Here is a 19,419-nt window from a genome sequence, read left to right on the forward strand (position 1 = left end):
TAACGCAGCAAATCTCTGTTAGCGAGTTAATGCGGATAGCTCCGTGTGTGGGGCTGCACGGCCCTAAAGCGTTAACGACCTCACCATGCTAACACTTAGATGCTGTGCAGCCCCACACGTGGAGCTATCCGCATTAACTCGCTAACAGAGATTTGCCACGTTAATGCGGTTATGGCATTAACGTCACTTTAACGAGATTAACGCTGACAGCACTAGCTACAGCAATTGTATTGTATATAGAGTTTTCATTTTTCACCTGAAAACTCTATATACAATACCTCATAATGACAAATGAAAAAAGTTATTTAAAATTCTTGCACATTTATTAAAAATAAAAAACAAAAATATAACATGTACATAAGTATTCATAACCTTTGACATGACACTCAAAAATGGAGCTCGGGTGCATTCTTTGTTCACATCTAGTAGATGTTTCTACAACTTTATTGGAAGCCACCTATGGCTTCCAATAAAGTTGGAAGCTACCATAGGTGGCTTCCAATAAAGTTGTAGAAACATCTACTAGATGTGAACAAAGAATGCACCCGAGCTCCATTCAACTGACTGGACCTAATTTGGAAAGGCACATACCTGTCTAAAACCTCATCCCATCAATCACAAACCACTGGACTTCATGGCTTCATGGCTCACAGAGTTATGGAAACCTCAGAGAGAAGTTTGTATCAAGGCACATATCTGGGATAGAGTACAGAAGAATTTCTGCGACAATGAAGGATCCAAGGAGCTCAATGGCCTTCATCATCACAGTGAATGGAATAACTTTGGAACCACCAGGAGTCTTCCTAGACCGCCTGACCAATCTGAGTGATCAGGGAAGAAGGTCCTTAATCAGGAAAGTGACCAAGAATCTGATGTTCATGCTGACTGAGCTGCAACATTGCTTTGTGGAGAGAGGAAAACGTTCCAGGATGACAACAATTTGTGGCTAAATGTACTCAGACATCATTAAGGATAACGTCTTGATGCATGCTCAATGATCCAGATAAGGAAATCCCAAAAAGTTGATTGAGTTCATCTTGACATAGCATTTTCAGTGGGAGAAATGTTTCATCTGTAATCCAAGTGACTTCTTCAATCTCTGACTGAAGGATAACCTTCTCCAGAGTGCTCTGGACCTCAGACAGGGCAAAGATTCATGGTCCAACAGGACAATGTCCCTATAGCCAAGATAATAAAGAATTGGCTTTGGGACCACTCTGTAAATGTCCTTGAGTGGCCGAACCAGAACCCAGACTTTAACCAGATGTAACATCTCTGGAGAGATCTGAAAATGACTGTGCATCCATTCTCCCCATCCATGGTGATGGAGCTTGAGAAGTTCTGCAAAGAATAATGGGAGAAATTGCCCAGAAGCTTCATACTGAATTTAAAATTAATTCAATCCATTTTTGGAAAAGGCTGTAACATGACAAACTGTATAACAAATGAAGTGCTGTGCATACTTTTCATTTGAGAGTGAACAAACAGTGCTGCTAACAGCTGTAGGAGCTACCTGCCTGAAGCAATCAATACCAAAGTGGCCCTTTGGTGTTAGACATCCCTAAGTGTAAGTAAACATTGCTTTCTAATAAAGAGATTGATGCAGCCAAAGTTGTTTTCATCACACCTTAGTAGTGGCCTCCTGATTACAAGACAATGGTAAGTCCAGTGCATTGGTAAATCCTTAGCTTCCTTCAAAATCAAATGAGAGAACACATTTCACTGAGAGGCAGCAGCATTGTCACAAACATCTCATGTGATAAAGCAGCATATCTACAGAAACAGATGTGCTACACTAGCAAGCGCTGCTGGAGAAAATTTCTCTTGAAATTATAAACTGTATTACTATCTGGTCTTTAAGTGACGTGATGAATCCTGCTTCCGGGCCCAAACTACTCTGCGTTTAATAAGGCTGTTGTGTTTTTAGCATGTTTTAATGCTTTGCATCTTGTTCAATTTAATCTCAACAAGCCCCTAAAAACAGTCAGTGATCACTGTCGGCCTCACTCAGTTTTTATTGCCACTATTAATTTTAAAGCTCAGTTTTTAAAACCTTACGATGTAACTACAGCCCAGCTCATGCAGCAGTATATTAATGACTAACCTCGTATTGATGATGGATTATCTCAGTTGTTCTCCTGACTGAAGTTTGGTCCGTATACAGCATCCTGCCATGCAATTGCATTTGTCCCTAACCATCGGCAACCCTTACATTAATTTTTATCGAGTGGAAAAAAAAGTAGCGTTCATCCTCCAGCTTCACTGAGTTTATATTATGCTAACATAGCTGAGTCGTTAGCAATCATGTAGCACATCATTATATACCAGCTGGCCAAACTTCAGTAACCCTACAAAACATCACTGCTATTTACTTTCCTGTCTTCATTTATTTTGGAAGTGATAGCAGAGCTGTATGTCTTCATTTTTTCAGAAATCCCTCAGTCAGAATATTATCAGCTATATTATATTTACACACAGGGCTTGCACAAACCTCAGAATGGGCCTGCTCCTCTTTACATAAACGCTAAAACCGTTATGTATGTTATCTTCTGCTTTTCAATTTAAAGCTTCAACTTCCTCCACAGTTTATCTATAGGACTGAGGTCTGGGGATTGGTCATCGTCAAGCAGTAAGATCCAGTCATAACCCAACTTTGGTGTTTTGGCTTAAGAGAGTGGTTCTCTTTCAAGATTGTACAGTACATGGCCCTATTTGTTTTGCCCCAGTGCAGTAAAGTTATCCTGTATCCTTAGTAGAAAAATAGTTAAAAGTCATAATTTTTCCATCAGTGTACCTACACTGGCCTTTGTGCCTTCACTCTGCGGTCTATCTCATCCCAAACAATCTCGATAGGGTTTAGGTCAGGTGACTGTGGAGGCCAGTCCGTCTCGTGCAGCATTCCATCACTCTTTATCTTGGTCAAATAGCCCTTCCACGACCTGGAGGTGTGTTTGGGGTGATTATCCTGTTGAAAAATAAATAATGGTCCAACTAAATGCAAAATGGATGTGACGTCGCTGCGGGATACTGTGGTAGCCACGCTGGTTCAGTGTGCTTTCAATTTTGAATAAATCCCCAACAGTGTCACTAGCAAAGCACCCCCACACCCTGACACCTCCTCCAAGCCTATAGGCATATATTTCATGAGTGAGAGAGATAAATATGAAGTCATACCGGCTTGGACGTTGCCCGGATCAACAAGGTCCAATCAAGGACATTGACACTGGAACAACTAGTAGCTCGGTGTTCCCACATTCGGAAGAAGGGACTGCTCTCACGGATAGAGATTAACAAGGTACAGCACATATGCTACGGTATATATCATCATCCCCACCCGAGATTGGGTACCAAGCCCCGATGGAAGTGGGATGGAAGGAGGATGGTTGAGTGCAAGAGGAACTGACCTGAAAGATACGATCATTGCGAAGCATGAAACCTGGATCTTCTCAGAAGATCTACTAGAGGATGTGAATGTAGCACTATGGACGATACCTACCACAACCATTACCAAGACTAAACAGCTGATCTACACCACGGCAGCAGTGATCAGTGAGATGCTTGGCTACAAGTTGAACAGCCAAACGGAGCAATACCTCGATGGAGAAGGAGATGAGAGGCCAAGATCAAGGTACACAGAGAGAGGTTAGCCAACTATCAAAGCTGCAGAATGGTGCAGTGAAGAAATTGCCTAAGAAGTACAGCAAGCTGTCCATACCAGAGGCCTAGGAAACTGCCAAGCAAAGACTCACAGACTTGGCCAGCAGCTTGAAGAGGTATACCAGAGAGATAGAAGGCAGGAGAATAAACCAGCTGTTCTCCATGCAAGGTGTACTCTCAGTGGTAGGGGAACAACATGAGAACAGCATCGCCAAGGCTGGAGACGGAGCAATACTGGAAGAGCATATGGGAGAAGGACGCAACCTGTAACAGCAATTCTCAGTGGCTAGTGGATCTAAGAACAGATCACAGCAACCTCCCTGAACAGGGTCCAGTAACCATCACAGTGGCAGACATCAAAGAAATGGTCTCCAGTATGAAGAATTGGACAGCAACAGGCCCTAATATGGTTCACGCCTACTAACTGAAGAACCTGACTGCACTCCATGAGCATCTGGTAGCACAAATGAACCAGCTGCTAGTCGATGAGAGACATCCGGAATGGCTAACCGAAGGCCGGACAGTCCTGATCCCCAAGAATCACCAGAAAGGACCAGTCCCTTCTAACTACTGGCCAGTAACCTGCCTCAGTACTAAATGGAAGCTTCTGTCAGACATCATAGTGGCTAAGATGAAGAGGCACATGACTGAATACATGAGCGGGGCACAGAAAGGAATTGGCAAGAATACCAGAGGCACAAAACAACAGCTACTGGTAGACTGAGCAGTCAGCCGAGACTGCAAGACTAGGCTGACCAACCTGTGCACTGCCTGTATTGATTGGAAGAAGGCCTATGACTCAATGCCCCACACCTGGATCCTGGAATGCCTAGAACTATACAAGATCAACAGGACCCTAAGAGCCTTCATCGGGAACTCGAACGGGATGTGGCATACAACACTAGAGGCCAACTTCAAGCCAACAGCACAAGTCATCATCAAGTGTCTACCGAGGATATGCTCTGTCCCCCCTGCTATTCTGCATAGGCCTGAACCCTCTCAGTGAGATCACTAACAGGAAGGGCTACGGATACCGACTATGGAATGGAGCAGTTGTCAGCCACCCCCTCTACATGGATGACATCAAGCTCTATGCCAAGAGTGAACAAGACAGCGATTTACTGATCCACACCACCAGGATACACAGCAATGACAGAATGTCATTCGTACTGAAAAAGTGTAGTTGGATAATAACGAACAGAGGGAAGGCAGTAGAACTGAGGGGATAGAACTACTAGAAGGCAAGATTGCAGGCATAGAGGACAGTTACAAGTACCTGGGTATCCCACAGGCAAATGTGAATCATGAAGAGGCTGCAGTGACAGCTGCTACCACCAAGTACCTGCAGAGGGTCAGGCAAGTCCTGAGGAGTCAGCTGAATGGTAAGAACAAGATCTGGGCTATCAACACCTATGGCCTGCCCGTGATCAGGCACCCTGCTGGGATATTAAGCTGGCCAAAGGAGGAGATAGAAGTCACTGACATCAAGACTGGCATGGAGGGTTTCATCCCAAGTCCAGCACCCTGAGGCTGTATGCTAAGTGAAAGGAAGGAGGCCAGGGATTGGTGAGTGTTAGTACCACAGTTCAAAATGAGACAACAAACATCCACGAATAGATCAGGAGAATGGCTCCATCCAGCCGTGTGCTCAGTGAATACCACAGGCAGCAGAAACGCAAGAAAGAGGAGGAAGAGGAGGAACCATCATGGAAAGACAGGCCCCTCCACGGTATGTACCACCGGCAGATAGAGGAAGTGGCTGACATCCAGAAGTCCTACAAGTTGCTGGACAAAGCTGGACTGAAAGACAGCACAGAGGCACTAATCATGGCAGCACAGGAAAAAGCTCTGAGCACAAGATCCATAGAGACTGGGGTCTTTCAAACAAGGCAAGATCCCAGGTGCAGGCTGTGTAAAGATGCCCCTGAGACAATCCAGGATATAACAGCAGGGTGCAAGATACTAGCAGACAGGGCATACATGGAACGCCATAGCCAAGCAGCCGGTATAGTATACAGAAACATCTGTGCTGAGTATGTTCAAACACCATGGCAAGTAAGACAGACATCTAGAGGACCAAGAGGCCTAACAGGCTTAAATAAAAAGATGTACAGCATCTATTTTACATGTGGAGAAAGAAGACGTTGGGTAACAGAATGTCCAAAAAGAAAAAAGAGATACCCAGTGCTGGATGGGACGACCTTGAGTGGGATCAAAGCAGATGGAGGCAATTCCCTGCAAGAAAGAAGGTGTCTTCACAGCCACCAAACGAGCTCCATCTCTAGCTGCAGTTCTGGACTTCCCTGACTATAGTGAATCATTTTAACTGATATCTCCAAAAGTTGATTCTGTTCATCTGGATGTAGTGTTTTCAGTGGGAGAAACATTTCGTCACTCATCCAAGTGATGAAGATTTACTTACCTGGAGATTTTTTTGGAGATTTACTTACCTGGATGATTGAGAATGCATCAAGACATTTTAACTGATTCAGCATAAAACATCTCTTCCCACCAACCTGGATCCATTTCAGTTTGCATATATCAAATCGCTCGATTGATGATGCAATTTCAACTGCCCTTCACCCAGCCCTCACACATCTGGACACTAGAGACTCGTACATTAGAAAGCTGTTCATAGACTTCAGTTAAGCATTCAGCACGATCATTCCCCAGCTGCTCATTCACAAACTGGATCTGCTAGGGATCAGCACCTCGCTGTCTAACTGGCTGCTGGATTTCCTGACAGGAACACAACAGACAGTACGGGTTGGCAGCAACACCTCCAGCATAATGTAACCCATATTTAAGAATGGCTTGGATAAAATATACCAAAATTTAAAAAAACAAAAAAACATGAATCTTAGCAGTTACACTCTGTTTATAGTGAATAAGCCATAGGTGCAGCAGTTAAAGAGTTAACTGTTCTGAAGTAGGCATGAGCCAATGAGCTGCTGAAACAGGGTGCAGAACCCTGCCCGCCATCTCCGTCTGAGAGAGCACAGGCTTTTCCTCCTCTCTAGCGAATCCTCCATGAGCACGCTAGCGAGGAAAAAGACACGGAGATTCACTGAAACGAGGTATGGAAAAAGAGTAATATAAACAGAAGAGTTAGCACTCGCTGCTTATGAGAGATCGTTTTATTCCATGTTTACTGCTAAGACAAGTAACTAGCTGGTTCCTTTTACATTGTTTGGTCGAGGAACGTCAGGAGTTAGAGACGACGCCATTTCATTGTTCCTGCACCATCTCGCGCTGCTCCGCCTTTCTTTTCTGAGATCGGTGAGCAAAGTATTTTAATAGTTCATTGTTTATCTGCTCTTTTCATGAGTTCTTTGCAAGCAAAATGTTCCAGTGTTTATTGGATAATTGTTTAAAAATAGTTTGTGTAAAACTTTATTCAATCTACTGAAGAAAAAAAAAGCATTTGAAACCAATGCACAGATTATTGTGTGTTTTACTGTTTATTTTCGATTTGTAACATGGGTAACGTTGCAAATAATACATCTTAGGTGATAGTGAACTGTGATTATATGAGAACTTAATATGTCCTATGACGCTGTCGTTGACAGGTCAGGGGTTTTTTTGTTTTCCTTTGTGTCTTCCTTTTGATGCATTGCAACGGATCCTGTAATCGATGGCGAGCCAACCCCGTTGAAGGACCAGTTGACTCTATTGTTCTATGCTGCACAGCAGAGTGTGGCAGGCCAGCAGCAACAAAACAAAAAAACACACCACGCCACTTTGAACTTGCTGTTCCCCTTCTTCACACACATCCCCCTGGACTTACGGACGGTTTATTTTAAGGACTTTTTATGGACTCTATACATCCCATGAACAGGAAGGGAAGTGGATGTGGGCGGTGGGATCTATTTTTCCAGCTTAATGGTTGTTGCAATTTCTTAACAAAGTCTATGAAGTTGCAAATAAATGTTGCCATTTGGATTTTGGTAACTGAGATTGTGGTTCATTTTGAACGTGAACTTTGTACATTTAGAAGGGTGCACCCAGGTAAGGTTTTTTTTTTTAGGTGATTACTGTGATTGTACCACAGGGTTGTCACTGAGGAAAATACCAAAAAGAGATACTTTTATTTGTAATGCTTTTGTATGTTTGTCATTTTTTTTCTTTTGTTTTCTGGGTGAGTAAAAATATAAAGCCGGCGTTTTTAAAACTCACAGTTGCCTGAGTCTCATTCAGTTTGCCTCTCCTGTACGTAGCTGAACCTACTGGTCCAAAGCAGTGAGCTCTTTTGCATCACATTTGGGTGAAGTACCTTTTGATCTTAGAGTTTTAGAAACACATTAGTTTTACAATAAGAACACTGAATACAGAGGCTCCCCAAGGATGTGTGTTGAGCCCCCTTCTCTTCACTGTGCTGACCCACGACTGCACACCATCACAGAGCTCCAACCAATTCATCAAATTTGCAGATGATAAAACTGTGGTAGGTCACATCAGCAACAATGATGAGACCTACTACAGGAGTGAAGTTAACCATCTGCCTGAATGGTGCAATAACAACAACCTGTCCTGGGTGTGCACATCTCACATCTCTCCTGGTCACAAAACACAGCATCACTGGTTAGTAAAGCCCAACAGTGACTCACTCCCTCCGCAAACTAAGGAGAGCAAGAGCCTCAACCCCCATTATGACTACCTTCTATAAAGGCACTGTTGAGAGTATCCTCACCAGCTGCATCACTGTGTGGTATGGCTCCTGCACTGGGTCCTACCGGAAAAAGTTACAACAAGTAGTTAGAGCAGCAGAGAAGTACTTGTTTTCCCTCCCTCCAGGACATCTAATCATCTAATGCCTTCTAATGATACTAGCCATTTAACAACTACTCCTTCAAGATTTTTTAAAATAAAAGCAAGGGTGGAGATTTGTATATGATTAGGTAAGACTGAGTAAGCCCCAGGTGGATGATAGTTAAAATATAAAGCTGTTTAAGCATTTCAAATGAATTAAAATTCTGTCTAGGGCTTCAGTTGATTGATAATGTGCTATAATCATATAGCACATTATTTGACACACATATAATATACAAATATAATAGAAAAACTCAACAACAGTAAGGAAGATGTGCATCTGTATCAGTTATCTGCCTGCTTTCCAGGTTGTGCAGTAGCTTGTCTAAACACCTATAACTTCCAGTTTCCCTCACTTTCAAACTCAGCTCAATAGAAGCTGGGCTGGGTTTAAAAAAAAAATTCAAAATGCAAATCGATTTTAATTTGAATAGTCCGATATAGATTCATTAAATCCTGAAATCAATTTTTAAAAATAAATGAATTTTGCCAGAATCCTCAGCATCTCAGCTAAATGCTCACAAAACTATTTCACAAACCACCAAACAGCTAAAACAGCAACAATCAAAGAGTAAGTGAATGGATTCTGCAAAAAGATGTAAACACAAAGTGCCGATCCTTCACCCGATAGCACATACATGGACATGTTGTCGGGTACTGAAAGCAGACATCAAACAGATTCCGAAAGTGAATGTTTCGTCACTCCAATCAAAATTCAAAAGAAGATGAAAACTACACTCTACATTTGAAAAACATCGTTATGGATTTTACTTTGCGTCTATCACGATAAAACCGCACTTCCTGCACAGTTCTCTCTGTCAGTGTACTTCCAGACCAGTTTCCCATCAAAAATCTCTATTTTTGGCCTTATTCACTTGGTTATTAACCACCAGTCTACCGTTGTGTACAGTGTTGTTGGCCGGACAAGAAAGCCTAATTTCTGCTATTCAATACCAAAGAAATTTCAACGTTTATGAATTATGCCAAATTGCAAAACACTTTGCTGTTTCTTTAATACAACCTCTAACTTTGCTCTACTTCACTTCAGCAGCATCAGTCTTTGTACAGGTAACATTCATACGTAGATTTTTTCAGTTTTTGATGTACTGCAGCATTTTAAGGAGGATTGTGATCTATAAAAGCCCAGGCCAGGAAAATCTCCATGTTTTTCTGTGTTTTATCCTCAGTTGCTTTGACACAAAGGCATCTGCTGCGATGCTTGCACCTCTGATGAAGTATCACAAGTGTCAGCTTTGTTTTTATACCTAAATAGTTTACACTGAGTTTGTAATTGCAGGGAAATAGTAAATTCAATATGGGCATGTCATTTTCCAGCAAGAACCTCAGTTGAACCTAGTGCTCATATTGTTTTAGGCCAGTCATCTTCTTGCTCGTCTTCAAGCCAGTTGGCCTCCACTCTGTGTACTTTCTTGCTGCTTATGTCTGTAATTCTCGTGATCAAATCAATAAGGATAAAGATCACAACTAGACCTAAAGTTAGTTCTATAAGAAGAGCTCAATTAAAAATTACGAAATAATTTATTGAAGTACAGAGTTTGAGTAATGAATTATTTGGTGATTAGGCTGAAGCTACAAATCATAACAGAGTCAGACTATGGTAGGAAGTAGGGGATGAGTTCCCACAGTCTAAATACTGGAGACTTGCATGACGATGCATAATTAACCGGGATAAGGTGGAAATGGAGAGAAGGTGTGCCGCACGAGTGAGAGTCAAGAATAGCAGAAGAGAACTGATATTCAAACCACACACACCAGAGACTGACTGGCTTGGAAATGGCAAGAAAGCAAATAAAGACACAAGTGCAAAAAAGTTATGTAAAGAATAGACTAGCAATCCGAACACCTTAGAAATCAGGCAGATGAGTGAATAGAGATTGTCCTTACACATAAGCATCATTACCTTAAAACATAGACATTAGCCTGAGAGCATCCTGTCAAAACACTATGTCTAAAAAAAGGACATGCATATAATAAACTGTGAGAATGTTTTTCAAAACATCGCGTAATTAAATTCTTCTAGTGCAAAAGAAAGATAAAGATTCCACTAGCCCCTAAAACATCCTGGGATAATGGATTTTTTGTGTTTGATGGAGCGCTTCATGTGGGACAGGTGAGATTTACTCCCCAGCTTGACTCACAAACAGACAGTGCACTGCACCCAACCAAAGCACCTAGCGCAGAGATTTGATCCAACACTGGCACCAGAGGCAAACGAGATTAACGTAGGGGGAAAGGAATTGACTCTTTTCTTGACAGATTTATAGATCCCGCTGGATCGAATACCAGCAAAAAGGCTGTAAAAGCCATCATCTGTGGGTTGAATTACACACAATGTGGAACAACTGGCTTGATTTGGGAAAATACAACCACCCTTTTTTGATTTACTTCCACCCGCACCCATCACACACCCACCCACCACCATTATCATCCATAGGGGTATGTCGATGGGAATTTTTTTGGAACTCAGTATTGTAATTCAGTACGCAAAATGTCTTTATGAAGCAGTCTTTGGCTCTTGATTTATGTTTGTCTATTGGCTTACAATAGAAACAATATTAATAACCATTCATCACAAGGCTCATCAGCCCATCACATTTCTCTTCTTGGCCAACACATGCAATCTAAATATGGGGGGCACAGTATGAACAAAAAAAGAATGGCTGGACACTGCCAGCATAATGGACAGGTTTTTGATGGGGCTCCCACACAAAAGTAAAGCAAAGGATTAAGCTGATAGGCTTGTAGCTTGAACCCATTCGCTGGAACGTTGAAGGCAATGTAATTACACAGCAAAGCAAGACACAAGTAGGCAAAGTTCTTTGTGTTACTCATGCATGAGGAGGCCTGTCTGGAGCCAAGTGTCGTTCCACCCACTTGACCTCCGTCAGACTCTCAGCCAGGTTCCCCATAGCTCTCCTTTTATTGTGGTTACATGAATATGCATAGGTTCATTAACATATGACATCTTACATAGGTATACATGTGAACAAAGAATACCGTGTGTGTGTGTGTGTGTGTGTGTGTGTGTGTGTGTGTGTGTGTGTGTGTGTAATGTGACTCCCCAAAGCTGGTGCCAGGAGTCTAGCGGTCCATCTAAACAAAAGGCTCTTAGGCTCAAACATATATACGTGTGTTTGCTATACCATATATCAGCAAGAGAAGATACGACCTCTCCTAGGAGACGTGTGGGGGCGATCGTGGCTCAAGAGTTGGGAGTTCGCCTTGTAATCGGAAGGTTGCTGGTTCGAGCCCCAGCTTGGTCAGTCTCGGTCGTTGTGTCCTTGGGCAAGACACTTCACCCGTTGCCTACTGGTGGTGGTCAGAGGGCCCGGTGGCGCCAGTGTCCGGCAGCCTCGCCTCTGTCAGTGCGCCCCAGGGTGGCTGTGGCTACAATGTAGCTTGCCATCACCAGTGTGTGAATGTGTGTGTGAATGGGTGGATGACTGGTTGTGTAAAGCGCTTTGGGGTCCTTAGGGACTAGTAAAGCGCTATACAAATACAGGCCATATACCAGAACACTCGGAGGAGGAGTGAACGCACTCCCCTCTTCATGCTACACAGAGTTGTTACAGACCTCCTAGGATGAGACATTCTTTCAATCTAGAAATAATTATATACTTCTAAGCAAATATGAGTAAATATTTCTAAGCATAAATGACAATCATAATACAAAACCTAACATAAGCATTGTCAGATATACTTCCAAACCAAATTACTTCCAAGCCAAATACCAGAAAATATGATGAAGCATATCTTGTCTTTGGCTTCAACTACACAATGGTGCTGTCAAGGTAGGTATTCCCTACAGAATTTGTTTCCCCTGCATCGGCAGCACGTGCTGGGCTCTCCAAATTATGGTCAAACAGTATCCCACGTTCTTGATTTTTAGTTGACAAACACGTCTTATGATGAAATGTTGGCGATGTTAGCTCTTTATACAGTAAAGTTACAGTGGGATACAAATAATATCAGGCTGATCATGCCACAATTTGTTCCCAAGGTTCAAATCCCTGACAAAAAGTATCCCACTGTTGTTTATGTTTTTAAACCCATTTTGCACCAAGAGACATTTTTTGAAAAATGTATTGATAGCAGTTGTCATGTATTTAATATATATGGCTGATTATATATTGCTGATTATATTGCTTTATGTGTAGGCCTTTATAAACCAGAAGAACTAGGTTAAAGGGTGGTAGATTGCCCTGGCAACACACCTCAGAAAGGGGAAGTTATTGCAAGCTGGACAGGAAGTTTTAGTGCACAGGCATATTAATAAATCAGACACAGAAAAGAGGAACTGAGTAGAAGAAGTGTGTTTGTAATGAAACTGCGACGCGTGAAGTACCAAAAAACACCTATATGAGACACAGTTTATGATTCTAATGTTAGAGATCCTGCAACTGGCGTTTGGGCTGTGCAGGGGCCTCTCTCTTCCAGAAGATGATTGAATAAAAAGAAATATAAAATGTTTTGACCACTATGAGTCGGGTTTTCTCTGTTCTATCATGGGGACAAAAGAATCGGATTTTAATACAGTGTTAAATATTCTTGCACAGTAAAAGAAAAAAACAAAAGAAAACCAACTATATGTAAAATAATTACACCATAAAGATGGTTTGTTTTTCTGTTATTTAGAAGAGGTATTTTATTGCAGCCTGTAATTAATTGCAGTTTACTTTTATTTATTTAATTCTTTACAAAAGGTTTGAGATGTGAAAAACACTGCAATAGAGTTTTAAAACAAAATATGGGTGTGTGTGGTTAAAGGATGTGTTTGTGCGGTAGGGGTTTCTTGTAAACATAGTGGGGCCAAGCAAAAAAAAAGTTTGGGAACCACTGACTTAATGAATCCATACAAACTCAAAACACTGGGTCAATAACCCAGCAACCATGCAACCTAAACATTTTTGCAGTTATAATCTTTCTTGACCCAGGTCAAAATTTTCACTCCTCCACACCTGAGGGTGGCATTTTTCATTTTCTCTGCTGTTTTTGCTTTTGTAAGTTTCAGGTGGAGGCTGATAATTAATTGATGACTGAATAGGGCAGGATATGTATTGGGGCCAATCAAGACTGGTGTGGCTCTGTCTACTTCCTGCTTCTAAACAGGCTGTGTGTCCAGTTTGTTGTAAATCTAATTAACACATGAGTTTATTATTCATGACATTGATTTAAATAAACATTTTGCCTCATTTTATTCAAGCAAACTAAATGCTTAAATAAATGCTAGTTTTTTTCGAACATACTGTGGGGGAAAGGTAGAGCAGATAAGAAGCAGCAGCAGCAATAATCAACAAAACAATGATAGATTCCAGCCATTGTCAGTGACTATGAGATTCATTATAATTCACAGAATTAAAAATTCATTGACAAAAATTAATAAGTAATGATTCATACGAATGCATCACCCATTAGAATGATCAAATATCAAATACACTGGAATGAAAAGACACTGTTAAAAAAAATCCTAAAAAAACAGTAATATTCTGGCAGCTGGGGCGCCAAAATAATTCCAGAAAATAACAGAAAATAACTTTCTCATAAAAATACGGTTATTTTCAGTAATGACAATACAGTTTGTTGCCCTAATTTTACATGGGATTTTGCCTTTTTCAAGTGCTTTTAAACATTAAATTAGGAACATTTTAGTGTTATTAAACAATGAAATTACCTATAAACAAGGTCAATGAATGCGGCAATATGAATAATAATACTTAAATGTACAGAAATATACAGTTAACAGTTGGTTTAAATAATAATAATGGATTGCATTTATATAGCGCTTTTCGAGACCCTCAAAGCGCTTTACAATTCCACTATTCATTCACTCTCACACTCACACACTGGTGGAAGCAAGCTACAGTTGTAGCCACAGCTGCCCTGGGGCAGACTGACAGAAGTGAGGCTGCCATATCGCGCCATCAGCCCCTCTGGCCATTACCAGTAGGTGGTAGGTGAAGTGTCTTGCCCAAGGACACAACGACCGAGACTGTCCGAGCCGGGGCCCGAACCGGCAACCTTCTGATTACAAAACGAACTGTCAATTCTTGAGCCACGATCGCCCTAAAAACCATTCTTTTATGTAATAAAAGTTTATAAGAATCATTTTATATATCTAAATATGCATATGTACAGACAAATATATTTAAAAGACAAGAAAATTATGTTAATTATGACAGGGGATTTCTTTAAATCACCCTGCCGTTCTTCAGCTGAGACATCTGAGTTAGAAAACACAAACACTGCAGTTGTCTTTTCACTCGCGAGGGCAGTCATGGACGCACGACCTGCGCCTCATGACTGTCTGCGTCCTTTATTTATACAAGATTGTCTGTGTGTGTGTGTGTGTGTGTGTGTGTGTGTGTGTGTGATACAAAGATAACAATGTCTCTCAGAGCAGCGGGTTTTTCCCTTTTCTACATCTGTATGTTCTTGTAAAAGAGCTGAGGTTTCTCTTCTCTACATCTAAATGTTCTCTGAAAACAGGAAGCAGTTAGTAGCTGCACACAAGTTACTAGGTGAAAAGTCACGTAGACATGTGCTTAATGATAAATGAAGGAATACATTTCATGGAGCTGATCACATATATACAATTTTTCTTCTGACAGTTTTATTACATTTACAGTGATTTTATGTTATTTTACATTTGAAATGTAAAATCACAGTCTATTTATGTAAATTTAATGATATTCTAGAAAAACAGTACAAAACTGTTAAATACACAGTACAATACTTTTATATTACAATTTTTTTTACAGTGTACTGGGCACCCCAATTTTTACAGTTATTCCTTTATTTATTTATTGCAATTCAAGTTGTTTAAGTCCAATGAATCACTTGAAATGGTACAAAGGTTTATAAAAAGGTAAGGTTACAAAATTAAACAAAATGGGCTTTTTTTAAAGGGAACACAAAATGGGTTAAAAATTTAAAGCTGTTCTGCAGCACTGGAGGTTGATCAAGCCTTGAAAGCTGGTGCTACTAATTCCTACCAGTGTTCCAACTTTTCTGGATTACTTACAGTGTTCCTGTGTTGGAACATGCTGTGGTACCATACCCTTGTGACCATCAGTTGAACAGTTTGTACTGCAGAAAGTAGTGTGTTGCTACAAAAATGGTGAGAAAAAGGGAATTAACAATGGAAGAGAGACTAACCATCATAAAACTTAAAAATGTAGGTCTTTCCTACAGAGAAATTGCAAAGACAGTCAAGATGTCAGTGAGTACAGTTTCCTTCATCATCAAAAGGCACTCAGAATCTGGGGTAAACTCTGACAGGAAGAGGTCTGGCAGACCCAAAGCCAGAACTGAATCAGTTTTGAATCAGCTGCTAAATTGTTCAGCCACAACTGAACAAGTTATAGTAAGCAAGTCTCACTTTTAACTTTGAAGAGAAGACTTTGAGCTGCAGTTTTGAAAGGACGAGTTGCAGCAAGCAAGAATAAGTTCAAAGAGGCTTGTCTGGGCAATGAAAGACTGCCACTGGACTACTGAAGACTGGAAGATTAATCAAAAATTGAAATCTTTTATTCATCACGCAGGATCTTTGTACGCCATCGAATAGGGTGAAAGGATGGTTCTACAGTGTGTGGCATCAACTGTCAAACATGGATGAGGAAGTGTGATGGTCTGGGGTTGTTTCCTGGATCCAGGGTCGGTGACTTGTACAGAGTGAGAGGCATCCTGAACCAAAACGGCTACCACAGCTTTCTGCAGAACCATACCCTCTGGTATGCACCTAGTCTTCGGTCAGCGGTTCATCCTAAAGCAAGACAATGACCCAAAACATAAGTCCAAGTTATGCCAGAACTACCTTAAGAAAAAATATGGGAAGAACTTAATATAGAATATTTGATTTCTATTGTACAAAGAATGCCATGTGTTCAGCTGTTATATGTGCCAAAGGAGGCTACTTTGATGAGTCAAAAGCTTAGAATACATTTTGGTCTATTAATTGGGCTGTTGATGATACACCCTCTGGTGCCCCTGGACATATCATCAGTGATGTAACCTGGGGTCATTGGGGGTTTTGGGTCTTTCAACAATCAGACCCCCTCTCCCAGGCGACCCAGCCAGGGTTGATCAAGCCCCAGCTTGTGTCCAGGTAGCGCTACCCTACATGCCATTCCTCTCCTCTTTTGATCCACAGCCACCTCGACACTGCTTCTGCTGCGTTGGTGGCCAACTTGATGACTCTTCGCTGGTTAGCCCCTACGATGCCTAGCATTTTGTATGCCCTGCAAAGGGATTGACCCGCGAATCCTCGACAACCCACTTCGATGGGTTGGCCTCTTGCCCACCAGCCATTACTCTGGCACTCCACTAACTCGGAATACTCTGCCCTCTTCCTCTCGTGGGCTTCCTCCATACGGTCTTCCCAAGGCACAGTAAGCTCTAGAAGGATTACCTGCTTGGAGGCAACTGAAGTAACAACGATGTCTGGCCTCAGCGTTTTCTTGGCTACCACTTCGGGGAACTTTAACTGCTTTGCCAGGTCAACTCCCAGCTCCCAATCGTGCGCTGTTGCCAACAGGCCAGGCGAGGTGTTTCGGAATGGTACTGGTAGCTTCTCCCCGGCTTTTATAAACGTTACCTTGTTCTTAATTGGGCAGGTGCTCTTATTATAACTGATCCCGCTGCAGATCGAATCCGGTACAGCCTTTAGGACTTGGTCGTGTCGCCATCGATATCGCCCTTGGGCCAGGGCTTTTGGGCAGCAACTTAAAATGTGCCCCAGGGTTCCTCTCTTCTGACAGAGAAGACAGCCTGGTGTCTCCACCTTCCCCCAAGTGAAGAGATTCGATGGACTTGGTAGCACATCGTATACTGCCCGAATCAGGAATTTTATCCGCTGGGGTTCTGCTTTCCACAGTTCATTCCATGTGACCTTACGCTCTACAGCTTGCTCCCATCTTGTCCAAGCCCCCTGCTGCCTCAATTGCACGATTTGGCTGGTTCGCTTCTCCTCAACTCCTGCTCGTACCTCCTCAAGGATCACCGACCGCTTCTCTTTCCCCTGTGCCTTATTGTAGTTTGGTGTTCTACTGCTACCCAAGCCCGCTCTTCCCTGAGCCACTTTGCCCACTATCACCCTTTGCTCCAGCCTTGATACTGCAATGTCAATGTCAGTGTCATCAAGTCATCAAAGAGGGACAGAAAAGGAGATCAGGCACCAACTAGGGAGGATCAGAAACGCAACAATATTGTCATGCCCTATGTAGCCAGTTTATCAGAAAAACTCAGGAGATTCTTCTGTCCACGACATCGCAGTGTACTTCAGACTCAGCCACACACTCAGACAAAAACTGTTTCATCTCAAAGACAAAATTCCTAAACACAAACCTTACAACGTAGTGTATGTGGTACAGTGTAGTGAGGAATGCTCAGACCTCTACATTGGAGAGACCAAACAGCCACTTCATAAATGCATGGCACAACATAAAAGAGCCACTTTGACGGGACAAGACTTGGCTGTCGATCTGCATGTAAAGGGTCACTCTTACGTGTTGACCAATGTTTACATTTTGGACAGAGAAGACAGATGGTTTGAAAGAGGAGTGAAAGAAGCCAGTCTATGTCCACTGTGAATGATCATCTTTGAACAGAGGCAGTGGCTTATGACACCAACTATCTGCCATGGATAATCCAGTTTTGAGATCCTTTCCCAGACGCCTTAACGCCCACTCACATCCAGGGGCCATTTGACACATGATAGAAATCACATGATAGAGTGGGGCTAGGTTTCACAGTGGGTTCACCCAAAACCTTGGCTGATTGTGACCCACACCCGTTTTCACACCTTGGCTCGTATTATTAGGTAGAGGATCAATAGGGGGTCCATGACCCCCTTGGGGGACACTCCCATAGGGTTTAAAATTATCCACCATTTGCTCTTAGAACTGCAGCTTCTAGGGGAGTTCACCCCAATGTGATCTCTGGCTAGCTAACTTAATATGTAATCTGAAATAAAATCTATTATTTCTGACTCTCTGGTGTCAATCTACAAAGTTTTGTTGCAGCTTTTCAGCCTGGTCTTAACATTATTATTATTACTACTATTTTTATTATTATTATTATTATTACTACTATTATTATTCAATAAATTTATTAAAAATATCATCATGTTTAACTTTATTGAAAGTTTGTTTGTTTGTTTGTTGTTTGTTGAAGGTTTAGTTATATCTATATAGCGACGAATTTCAAAAGTCACCTAAAGGATCTTAAAAAAACACATTTTCTGTAGTATTTAGTTAGGTAGGGAAGCCTGAAGATCACAAGTGCTGATAATAAGTCCTTGTTAAGTTTATTGCACTCAGGGAGTGCTATATATTTGTGCATGTGCTATATATTTATTCAGTATTACCAAATGCCTTCACATTAATTAACTTGGCAAACAGGAGATGACTAGACAAACAGACATCTTAATTAATTGACAGATAACTGGGACAAGTAACTTGCAGAGATTGAGCTTTGCAAAGTGAAGCAAAAGTGATCGATAATCACTCTTCAAACTAAGTCTTCATTTAAAATTTTTTTTTGAAGGCAACTTCAAAGAGAACACATACAACTTACAAAATAGCTCTCCTTTTACTGTTGAAATAATGCATCTTTACATAGATCCACTGGATGTTCTGATAAATAACACAGGTTCCCAATGAGATTCCTAACCTTGGCTTTATTTAAGAGAACGAAAATGCTGATGTACCAAATTTTGCTGATGCTTACAACATCCCTGGACTGAGCTGAGCATTTTCCCTTAAAAACAAAATGGCTTCTAGCTAAATACAAAGAACATTCTGGACCTCAAAACTCAACCAGCAGCCACTATAAACAGTATGACTTACCAAGAACAGTGGAAATTAGTTCATGTTTCTTTACATCAAATGAATACTACTGATTAAAATGTAAAGGATTTAATGCTTTTTCTGAATG

General features: G+C 41.5%; 1 protein-coding gene across 4 annotated transcripts in view; it reads right to left on the reverse strand.

Annotated features, from left to right (window-relative positions):
* ntm (neurotrimin) overlaps nucleotides 1–19,419 on the reverse strand; it is a 577,382-nt gene that overhangs the window by 160,423 nt on the left and 397,540 nt on the right. Inside the window, exon 2 of one of the 4 annotated variants that reach the window (XM_039618663.1) lies at nucleotides 8,315–8,386. The exons of the other annotated variants lie outside the window; for them this stretch is intronic. Within the exon in view, the coding sequence (XP_039474597.1) occupies nucleotides 8,315–8,386 (72 nt within the window). The remainder of the gene's footprint in view (nucleotides 1–8,314; nucleotides 8,387–19,419) is intronic. 4 annotated transcript variants of the gene reach the window in all.

Source organism: Oreochromis aureus, linkage group 10 (assembly GCF_013358895.1).
Source record: "Oreochromis aureus strain Israel breed Guangdong linkage group 10, ZZ_aureus, whole genome shotgun sequence".
NCBI lineage: Eukaryota > Metazoa > Chordata > Actinopteri > Cichliformes > Cichlidae > Oreochromis > Oreochromis aureus.